Source organism: Phyllopteryx taeniolatus, chromosome 19 (genome assembly GCF_024500385.1).
Source record: "Phyllopteryx taeniolatus isolate TA_2022b chromosome 19, UOR_Ptae_1.2, whole genome shotgun sequence".
Classification (NCBI taxonomy): domain Eukaryota; kingdom Metazoa; phylum Chordata; class Actinopteri; order Syngnathiformes; family Syngnathidae; genus Phyllopteryx; species Phyllopteryx taeniolatus.
The window spans coordinates 16094191-16104893 of record NC_084520.1 but is presented as its reverse complement, the minus strand read 5'-3'; the positions used below and the strand labels follow the sequence as shown (position 1 = coordinate 16104893).

General features: G+C 41.9%; 1 protein-coding gene across 2 annotated transcripts; it reads right to left on the bottom strand.

Annotated features, from left to right (window-relative positions):
* Nucleotides 1–1358: 1358 nt before the first annotated feature.
* ldb3b (LIM domain binding 3b) lies at nucleotides 1359–10620 on the bottom strand. Of its 2 annotated transcripts, XM_061755562.1 has the most exons (9): nucleotides 10385–10618; nucleotides 6042–6193; nucleotides 5887–5962; nucleotides 4849–4871; nucleotides 3190–3387; nucleotides 3033–3056; nucleotides 2635–2804; nucleotides 2106–2142; nucleotides 1359–1951 (listed from the first exon to the last, which is right to left on the bottom strand). In XM_061755562.1, the coding sequence occupies exons 1-9, from the start codon at nucleotides 10478–10480 to the stop codon at nucleotides 1855–1857; spliced, it is 873 nt and encodes a 290-aa protein (XP_061611546.1). In that variant the 5' UTR covers nucleotides 10481–10618; the 3' UTR covers nucleotides 1359–1854. The 2 variants fall into 2 exon arrangements, with proteins under 2 accessions (XP_061611546.1, XP_061611547.1); XM_061755563.1 differs by lacking the exon at nucleotides 3033–3056 and having other exon boundaries at nucleotides 10385–10620.
* Nucleotides 10621–10703: the final 83 nt, after the last annotated feature.

The window sequence follows — 10703 nt, the reverse complement described above, 5'->3', positions numbered from 1 at the left end:
GGAAACACCTCCCGGAGATGCTGAGCTGGCGCTTTGCATAACGAGATGTCATTGTTTACCGTGTAATCCCCACCGTTGTTTCCCCCCCCCCCCCCAAGACCCCCCACTTTCTTCTTCCTTGCAGAATTTTCTCGCGTCCGCTCCTGCGGTCATTTCAATGACAAGCAAAAATGCTGAGTCATGCCAAGATGAAGACCCCTCTCCCCATTGCGATGCTGCAAATTTGATTTTGTTAGTCTTCCTCCTGCCTATTCATGATTAGCTACTCACAAATTCAGCGCAAATTATTTTTTGGAACCGAGCCTCTATTCATTTCAGAAAAACTTTTTTTTTTTTTGTATCTTTCTGAAGTCCCCTAATTTGCCGCAAGATGGTGCCAAAGCAACGTCCAATAGAAACCTGCCTCGGAACTATGTTGAGGTGAGGGGAGGAGCTTTTGTTTGACAGGCCAATGCCCTGTCTAATAGAAAAGTAGAGCTTTGGTGCCATCTTGTGCCATCTATAGGCAATTATAAACCTTTTCGAGGACGTCAATTACTCGCATTTTTTTCTGCTATTCGCAGCATTGCGAGGTCACGTTTTTTTTTTTTTTAACCCTTTGTGGCCACCATAGTTCTTCAGTCAATGCAGAAATTAAACCTTTTTGTTTGTAGTTTGACCAAAAATCTTCTTTATCATCAATCAGATGTAGCGATACTGTGTGAGTGTTTACACTATATTTAGCCTTTTTGTCACATAATTGTGACAAGCAAGTCTTAAGTGCTTTTTCAAGTTTAATAATGATGGCTATATTTGTAGTTATATTTCTAGAAAAAAAGTTGTATGTTTTCAAGGGGAAAAATAAGTCCAAATCCCTTGAGTCCTAATTACAAGTTGTTATTCAGGGAAAAAAAAAGTTTGTTTTTTTCTAGAAAAATTATTTTCCCTTGAGAAATAGTGAAGTCATTATTTTTTGGGGGAAAAAAAGTATTTTTTTTCCCATAAAGTTGTATTTTTTCTTTTACTCAAATGTTTTTTTTTCCAAGAACAAAATGTCCTTTTGAGAAATTTGGAATCTGAGAGAAAAGTTGTGTATTTTGAGAAATCCTATTTTTTAGTATTTAAAAAAAAAAATACATTTTCCAATAAAATAAATATTTTTTGAGAACATATGATAAGTTTGGATCTTGAGAATTTTTTTAAAATCTTATTTGGAAAAAGTTATGTATTTTGAGGGGGAAAAAAATTCAAACATTTTTTTCTATAAAAAGTCAGATCATATTACATTGTGGGCACCCCTCCCCCCCCCCCCCCCAACAATATTCCACAATATTAATTATTAATGCAAATTCCATTTAGCATGCCACAATGCATCCATGTCAGTTTAGGTAAACATTTATTCACATTGACATCAGTTTATTTTGAGTGCATTTTTACATACTGTCTTTGTGTGCATGTCCAAACATCTCGTGTGCGTGTGTGTGTGCGCACGCATGTCTTTGTGTGGCAACTTCCACTCCCCGCGTTCGTAAACGAGGACGGAACGTCTGCGTGTCATTTTTGTACACTTTAACAGGAGCACAGAGGAAACACAATACGCAGAACTCGGCAGCAGACACACCAAATGCGTAACACATACGCACTGTATACACATACAGTATATATACAGTACGTATGTTTACAGTATATACTGAGGCATTCTCACACTAACAGTTCCACATTCTACTAGTCTATAAGCGACACTGTCTCGCATTCCTCCTCTTGCTTATTAATTTATTTCCCGTGTGTTTTTATATTGCTCCATGTGCCCTTCCTTCCTTCCTTCCTTCCTTCCTTCTTTGCATCCTTCCTTGCTCTCTGGTTTCTTCTTCTCGTCTACTCCTGGACGTTGAGGATCTGTGCAGACAATCCGTGGTGCCATTTTCTCAGCTTGGCGAAGCGAGGGCCTCGCATCTCCGACTCAAACTTTTCTCTGTGTGTGTGTGGGGGGGGAAAGGGGTTCGATATTTGATTGTGGGTAAAAAATAAAGAAGAAGAAGCAAATGATGACATCGCGGTAAAAACAGGTGTTCGAGGGTTATGAAAATAGGGGGTGTGGTATACGCTCAGGCCTCGAAGTGGTTTACCTCGACTTCTGCAGAGCTTCTTCATTTGGGTCTTGCACTTTATGGAGAGACAAGAGGATTCATTACGACTGCACTCGACACACTACGTCTAGCCAATCATTCGTTCGTTGAGGTTTCACTGTCCCAGAAAAAAAAATTAAAAGTTTTCAACAAAATTTTTTCAAGAAGAAAAATCATCTGTTTTCAGTTTTTCAAGGACAAAAAAAAAAGACACATTTTTAAAAAATAGATTATTTTATTGATTCATTTTTTTTTTTAAGGAAAAGTTATATTTTCTAGAGTTCAAATCCTATGACTTTTGAGTACAAATTTTTTTGGGGACAATTATTATTATTATTTTTTTCAAGTCATATTTTTAAGAAAAAAAGTATTTTCCCAAGGGGGAAAAAAATAAAATAATTCAAAGACAGTCAAAGCTATATTAGAAGTGACTTTCACTGCATTTCAACTCATTTACTTTTCAAACTTTTTTTTTTTTTTTTTGCTCGACCGCGCCGCGGCAGGCTCGAAAGCGGGCCGTCCGACTCACTGTATTCGGTTCCGGTGATGTGGGCCAGCATCCTGAAGCTCTTGGACTGCAGGTTGGCGGCGCGGCGAGCCCACTCTGACAAGTCCAGGGAGTTTTCGCTGGGCCTGATCACCGCCTGGTACACGGGCGAGGCGCAGTCCACCACCGGGTCCTTCATGGGCAGCACCCCGCTGCCGGACACACACGCACCCGGCCGGCCGTAAGTATTTGCGCTTAGCGGTGAAGCGGGAGCGTGGAACGGACAGCAATGTATGAAGCCGTCTTAAAGGAGACATATTATGCATCCCCCCCCCCCAATCAAATCAAGACACACCACGCTTTGTAAACAGGCGGTATATGTAAGCAGAGGTAAAAAGTCCCCTTTAAGCGTTGTTGTTATGAGGCGGGATGGTACTCACGCCAAGGGGGATCCCGCCTCCTCACTGAGGTCACGACCCGGCGGGCGGGGGAGGATGAGGATGAGGAGGGAGGGAGGATGGAATGAGCAAGAGCAAAATGGGTGACACCGCATATGCATGGAACATACCGGATGGCGGCGGCGGGGTTCAAGCTCACCCTTCGTGACCTTTAGCCTGCGACTGTCCGGCGATGGCGTCCATGATGGCGTCCTGCGAGTACATGCTGATGGGCGTGTTGTACTGCGCGTGCACGATGGTGGCCTTGCCGCCGGGGCCCCGCACCTCGATGGGCTTGTGGGTGGACAGGGCCGAGTCTTTCAGGGCGATGGGGTTGAAGCTGGGGGTGTACTCCAGGCTGTCCCCACAAAGCACACAGGGCCGCGTCGTAACGCACAGGGCCGATAGGGGGTGCTGTTGCTTCATTCCTTGAGGTCATCTTGACAAACAAACACTCCACAATATCCCATGCAGTTAGTGTTTTAGTTTTAAGGCCACAATGGCAAGAAACATATGCAAGCATACTGTGACAATAAAGTCTTATTTTTCCCCAAAATATTGGATTATTCTTTTTTTTAAGAAAAAAGGGGTATGGGTGTAGTCCGCCTTTCGCCCGATGTCGACTGGGATGAAGTCGCTCCAGCGCCCCGCGACCCCAACCACGATAAGCGGTGTTGGAAATGGATGGATGGGAATGAATGAATATTTTTTTTAAAGGAGAAATTTATTGACCAAAATATGTTTTATTTCCCAGTTTAAAGTCAAATTTGTATATGAGAAAAAAAGTGAAACTTTTTGGAGCTAAAAAGTTGTCATCTTTTAAAATTGGAAGTATTTCTTGAGAGAAAATATCAATCTTATGGCAAAACAGTCGTACTTTTGAAAAAAGCTTTATTTTTAGAAAAGTTATCATCATATCAGAATTTTAAAACCTTTTTTGAAGTCTTTTTTAGCACATTTTTAAAAGTGTATGTTTTTGTCTCCCCCCCAGTAAAAGTTTTATTTTTTGAGAAAACATTTTTGTTTTGAGTCAGAGCTTTTCAAGAAAAAAGTTGTATTACTTCCATTTAAAGTGTAATCAAATCACAATATATTAGTATTTTTTTAGAATAATAAAAAAATAAAAGCAAATTTATTCCAGAACAATTCATATTCTTTTGGGGGGAAAAATGAATCATGTTCTAAATCATGAGATAAAAAGTATTATTTTTGCAGAAATTTATTGTTTTCCCAAAAAGGAAGTCATAATCTTTTGTCTAAAAAAGTTGTAGTTGTTTCTTTTTTTGGGGGGGGGGCAGGGTGTGGGATCACATTTATTTATGATTTTTTTTTTTTTTATTAGAACTTTTTTTTCCAAGAGTGAAATAAAAAATCTGAAAAAAGTGAATTTATTTCAACGAAGGTATTTTTTTTAAAAATGTCTATTTGTTTCAAAGAAGTCATGAGTTTTTTTTTTTTTTTTTTTGGAGAACGGTTTTCCAAGAAAAGTGATTTTTGTTTTTAGGGACTTTTCAAGAAAAAAATCTTTTGAAACACGTTACATTTTTTGAAAATAAACAATATATTCATATTTTCCACTTGTTTTTTTTTTCTCTCCAGAAAAAGTCCTTGCTTCAATTTTCGACCTCAGACAACACAACACAACACAGTGACCACACTCTCACACGCAGTACATGCTGTACCTACACACTGTTGCTACATTGTCAATAAAGGTTTAAAAAAAACCAAACAAACCAAAACATTAGTTGGATTGACTTGACGGTGTCACTCGCACTGCACACATCATGCACGTTCAGCCACGTTGAAAGCGCACACTGACTTTGCAGGCGTGTTGGCGATGACCTGCAACACACACACACACACACAAAGAAACTTTATATCGTGCTGACAACAATGGCACCGTGTACGCTGCTCGGAAACTATCCAATCCCCTGTAATCCTCCGTCGCCGTCGTCATCATCATCATCATAGTCATCCTACCCCTCCCACCTCGCCCCGGCATCCATGAGTGTGAGTGACAAGAGCAGGGGGGTCTTGATCACATGACATGGACAGAGGGGGGGGGGGGGCATAAATAGCCTGGAACGGCTACAAATACCTGCAGCAACACACACACACGACCTGATCCGCTTATCACAAGTACACACACACACACACGCACGCGCGCGCGCACGCACGGCCGGACGGACGGACACCCTATCTGCGACTGAAGATGATGCTGATGCTGATGATGCGTGACGGGCTCGGAACATTCCGCCCACGCGTCGGACAGCTGCTCTGGCGTCGACCGATGAGGCGTCGGCGTCACGTGCGCCCGACACCTGACTTATCAACAGGGCCGCCCGCCCACTGATAAGCGGACGTGACACGCTAGCGGGCAAAGCGGCCAGCGAGGTCCGCTCGGGATCGAGCTGCGGTCGGCTGCTCCTTGAGGATCCTTTTTAAGGTTGCCATAGCAACTGCTGACCTCCAAATGTCACCCATCATCGGTTTCCTAGCGGGACACTAACCTTTAACCCTAATAATAGCTTAACTCTAAGCCTACCTTAAAGGGAGCGGTTTAAAAAAAAAAAAAAAAAAAAATTCACTTTTTCTCAGTCCTCTCTGGCTCCATCTTGCGCCTCTAATTTGAATTGCAAGAAGCCACCGCGTCAGAGAAAAACAACCAATCAGAGACAAGGCGTGACTGATGAGGTGTTGATCATTTGTTGTGCACACGCGGGCGCACACACAGCGCAAACCCTTCCCCCGTGACCTCGCTCTGACCTGTTAACTTGGGCTTCAGGAGCTTTACCGAAACTACGCAACTCCGGAAATTACAAAAATATGATCCCGTTTATATTGTGCGTGTTCAAACCTTCTGGTGGGGGATGACAGGCATGGGGGAGTCCATCCTGGGGGTGGCAGTGGGGACGGGCGCAGGACGTCTGGACCTGAATTGAAAAAAAAGCATATTTTTCTTTTCACGTGGACTTGGATGTATTTCATGTGGACGTTGGCGCCGTTGTTTACTTGTGCATGCTGAGCACCAGTCTGCTGGTGGCCAGCTTGATCTTGTTCTGGGCCTCCAGGTGCGTCAGGCCGTCGGTGCTGACGCCGTCGATGGCCGAGATGATGTCGCCCTGCGCCAGGCTGCCGCCCGACGCTTTGCTGCCGGGGGTTATCTGCGCCGGGACACGCGCATTTCTCAGGAAACGCACACGCAAAAACCCTCCAAGGTGATAGTACAAAAAGCAAACTATGGCGGTGCCTTGACTTACAAGCTTCATTTATACTGTGAGAACGCTTGTAACCCAAAATGTTTGCATCTCAAATCATCTTTTTTCAACTGAAATGAATGGAAATGCTATTAATCGGTTCCAGCCTCCCCCCCATAAAAGAACATTTTTTTTTTTTTTGCTAACATATTTCTTTAACAAGAAAAATAACCCTCTACTATAGTATTGCCCTTTATAAAAACACAGTAATAACATAATTAAATACAATGTAAAGAATTAAACAATTGTGCTGCTCATTCCGGTGTGTTCACCAGGGCCACCAGGTGGCAGTATAATATATACTGTACATACAAGTGTACACAAAGAAGACGGTCACAACCATTCAGTAAGATGCAGTAATATTAGTTGTTTTTAACGGAGTATTAATAATATATGCTTATTCGTGTTGTGTCTCTACAAGCTATTTTGGCTAAGCATACATGTGAGTTAATTTATTTACAATATTGTAAACAAATATTATAAGAAAAAACCTTTTGGGAGAAAAAAGTAATCTTATGAAGAAATAATTTGTTTAAAGAATTAAAAACAAATTTAAAGAAAATAATTGTATTTTTCAGGCAAGTCTTTTTTTTCTTTAGCTTAATTTAACTATCCAAAAGTTAGAACCTTATGCAAAAAATACTTGACAAAGATTTTACTTTATTTTAGTTTTATTTGGTTTTTATTTTAGAGTGGCAATATAAAAAAAACCTCAACAAAAATTCTTCAGTTACTGTTTGGGTTTGCTTTTTTCCCCCCCCCGTGCGCGCGCTGGCCCTTTAAGACGAGACAGCATCGGGTCTAAATTTACAGGCAACTCGTTAAAGAGTTAAAAATATGCCATGCTGTTGATGCCTGCGGACGAGTGACCCTCTGAAGGGAGGCGCACACGCACACACACACACACACACGCACATCACACCTGCCGCTAACATTCACTCTTGTCGGAATCCACAAATTGACTTCCTTCTTGCGTCAGCATTTCAAATAACTTGGAAATAATATTCCAGTCTTCATTTTGTCCCGTTTTTGCACGAAAAGAAAATGATAGTTTTGCACATGCACACAAAAGTGGCTTCTGAGGTCATGCTCATATTTATGTTTAAGATGAACGACAAATTGAAGAGTTCGTCTCCTATTTGTTTCCAGCTAATTGTGTTCGTAAACAATACCTGGGTGGTAATCTTACAAGACAATTAAATGTTGTAACGTTCTGAGAAATGCAAGTCTTTTGAAGACAAATGTGCATTTAAGAAGGACTACAAAAAGAAGAAGCCATAAACAACTGAAAAAAGATGGACTGATTTTGGAAAACGTTGTGTATTTTTCTAAGAAACAAGTTCAATGTTTTGCTTGAAAACAAGTCATAATATCAAAAGTCGAAAAAGTAGTATTTTCTATTTTCTAGAGGATTTTGTTGCATAAAAATCAGTAAGTCAGAATCAGAATCAAAACGATGCCACACTGTCAGTGTTTTGCTTCAAAACAAGTCCGAATCTCTTGACAGCAGTTATTTTTCTAGAAAAAAATGATGAGAAGAAAAAGTTGAATTTTGTTCAGAGAAAAAAATTGTAAGGGTTGAGAAAAGTGTATTTTTCATAAAAGGAGGACATTTTGTTTATTTGTTCTAGATTTTAAAAAAAAAGTGTTTCCAGAGGTAAAGGCTGGATTGTCTCCAGAAAAAAAGTAATATTTGAGGAAAAATGTTTTACATTTTCACTTACGTCATTGCTATTTATATAACATTGTTGTACTTCTATGAGATGCATTTGTTTGAAAAAACAAAAAACAAACAAAAAATGTATTCTAATTAGAAAAAAATATTTATTTTAGAGGATTTTTAAAATTTTGATCTAGATTAGTATGATATATCTAATATAATAGTAATACTGTACATACCAAGTGTTACAGAACTAGGCCACAGTGTTATCATTTCTTCATCATTAATTATTTAATCTTAATTAATGTTATGATAAAAGTAGTATGTTTCTAGAGAAAAAGCTGTATTTTGAGAGGAAAAAGGTGGATTTTGTCCAGAGAAAAAAATAGAAAAAAATATGTATTTTAGAGGGGAAAAGTGGATTTTATCCTGAAAAACTGTTATAAGGTTTTTTAAAAAAAAAGTTTCAGAATTGGTTTATTTTTAGATGAATGTCATCTCATTAGAGTTTAAAAAGATCAAGAAAAATGTTTCAAGGGTAAAATTGTTTTTTGTCCAGAAAAGTCATAAAGTTTGAGGAAGAAAGTATATTCTTTTCAAATTAAAAGGTGATGTTTTTTTGTTGTTTTTTTTTTCCCCCAGAAAAAAAGGCAGTCGCATGAGAAGTATTTTGTGGGTTCTATAAAAAACAGGGAAAAAGTTTTTTTTTTTGCCGAGTTTTGAACGTGTTCTAAAAATAAAATTGATGATGCCAGATTGTCATGGACCTGCCTGAGTTTGCCTAACGAGATGCGAACAAGACATTCTCTTGGCAAATGTTGTTGGCAAAAGCGGGCCCGAACGCAACGGGAGCCAAGTCGGTAGGTTGCGGCCTCGCGTCAACAAGCATCGGTGGCGACGGCCGTAAATACCAGACCCTCGGTTCAGAAATCTGCGCCCGCCGCCCGTGAGCCCGAGATCAGGGAAGTATACGGAACAATTTCCGTGCGAACTCTTTTCCACTTCTCTCGGGGCCAGAGCGCCTCGGTGTTGACCTCGGAATAGGTGAGCCCCTCGCTCGCCACCCCGTCTTCCCTGCGCCATTCCGACGCTATTTAAAGGAAAAGCTGTAAATACACCAAAGGGCCTGCCAGGGACCAAAGACCCCCCCCCCCCCACCCCACGCCCCCCTCCCCCCCCCTGAAACCACAACCGCCCTTTCGAAAACACTCTCCTATTGAGTCGCTTCCTCGTTGGCGATCATTTAAAGTCAACCACTACAGTCGTCATTCATATGCTGGTAATGACCGTTTATGTGGTGATATAATCAGAGGTGCGCCTCACTTTTACGTGAGTATTAATGTAAAGAAGGATCGATACTTTTACTCCGTTACAATGATCGACATGCAGTCCGCTACTTTTATTTATCCATTCTTGCGCGGCTATTTTTAGACTCCACCTCCGACTTCCGCATAGGGCGCCGTTGCGGCCAATCCGACGTGATCACGTATGCCATGCGACTCCAATTCACCAATCAGAGGACACGAGGCAGTCACATGACTGGTCACGTCGCCTTCGCGAGCCAATCAAAAGGACTCATTTTGGGGAGAGGAGAAAAACCAACAACCATCCTTTACAGACTCTAAAAAACGGCAGCTTTGTCGTGCGGCGCTTAAATTGCGACGGGCCCAACTTGGAATATTTCAGCCCACTTCTAACTTGAGAAAACCATTTTTCAATCCATTTTTGCCAATTTGAAGTTTAAGTACAGAAACGGAATGAGTTCCAATTGTGACCTTTTTGCTCCACGGTTTGTCGTTTTCCTGATTTAGCCGCGCAACACCGGGCCAACTCCCATTTCCAAGATTTGGAAGTGAAGATCAGAGATTAGTAGACTTGGAAAGCAAGTAACTCGAGTGCCGTCGTGCAAGTGAATGTTATTTAATCGTTCATGAAATTTCGATGAATTTGACAGACGTTCGGACTTAGACCACTAATGCACTAAACCTGTTTTGTTTTTTTGTAACCCTGGTTTGTTCTTTTTCTTTCAAGCAACCTCGATGACGATCCAACCTATGAAACTGAAGACGATGACCTCAGTTGTGGATCAAATTGTCATTGCTCATCAAATTCAAAATCAATATATTTCAGTCAAAAACAAAACAAGTATCCGCAAGAGGTAATCACGACTATATTAGAGATGGCCAAGATAAAAATCCTCCAGATTGTATTTCAGGTGCAAAACTTTGAAATCGCTCTTCTCCAATGTGACCAAAATGGAGTTAGCCCAACCAAGCTGAAAGTTCAAATCCAGCGAGGCCTGCGGGTTCGAAGTGTACCAAATCCACACCACGTCGTCATTTCAGTGACGCATTGCGTCATTTTCCTCACTTTTTGCGAGTGCCGCTCGCCGAGGCGTTCGAGTACCCCTCGCTGTTTTTTTTTTCTGACGCTCTTACCCTGGAGATGGTGAGGGGCATGTTGAAGTCCTTCCCGCCCTGCAGCCGGAAGCCCCACGGCGCCGGGCCGTTCAGCGTCACCGTGTACGTGCTCATGTCGGCTCCCGGTGAACGTCTGCGAATGCGTACGTGCGAGTCCTGGCTCTCCGCGCTGGCCTTGCACTTATCCTGCTGGTGTTGTCTGCAGCACCCCCGCCTCGCACCTATGCTGCTGCCGCTCCTCACGTCGGGGGCCTGCCTGAGCAGACCCTCGAGGGGGGGGGGGGGGGGGGGGGGGGGGGGGGGGGTGAAGGGGGGGGGGGGTCGCCCGGGGGTTGGT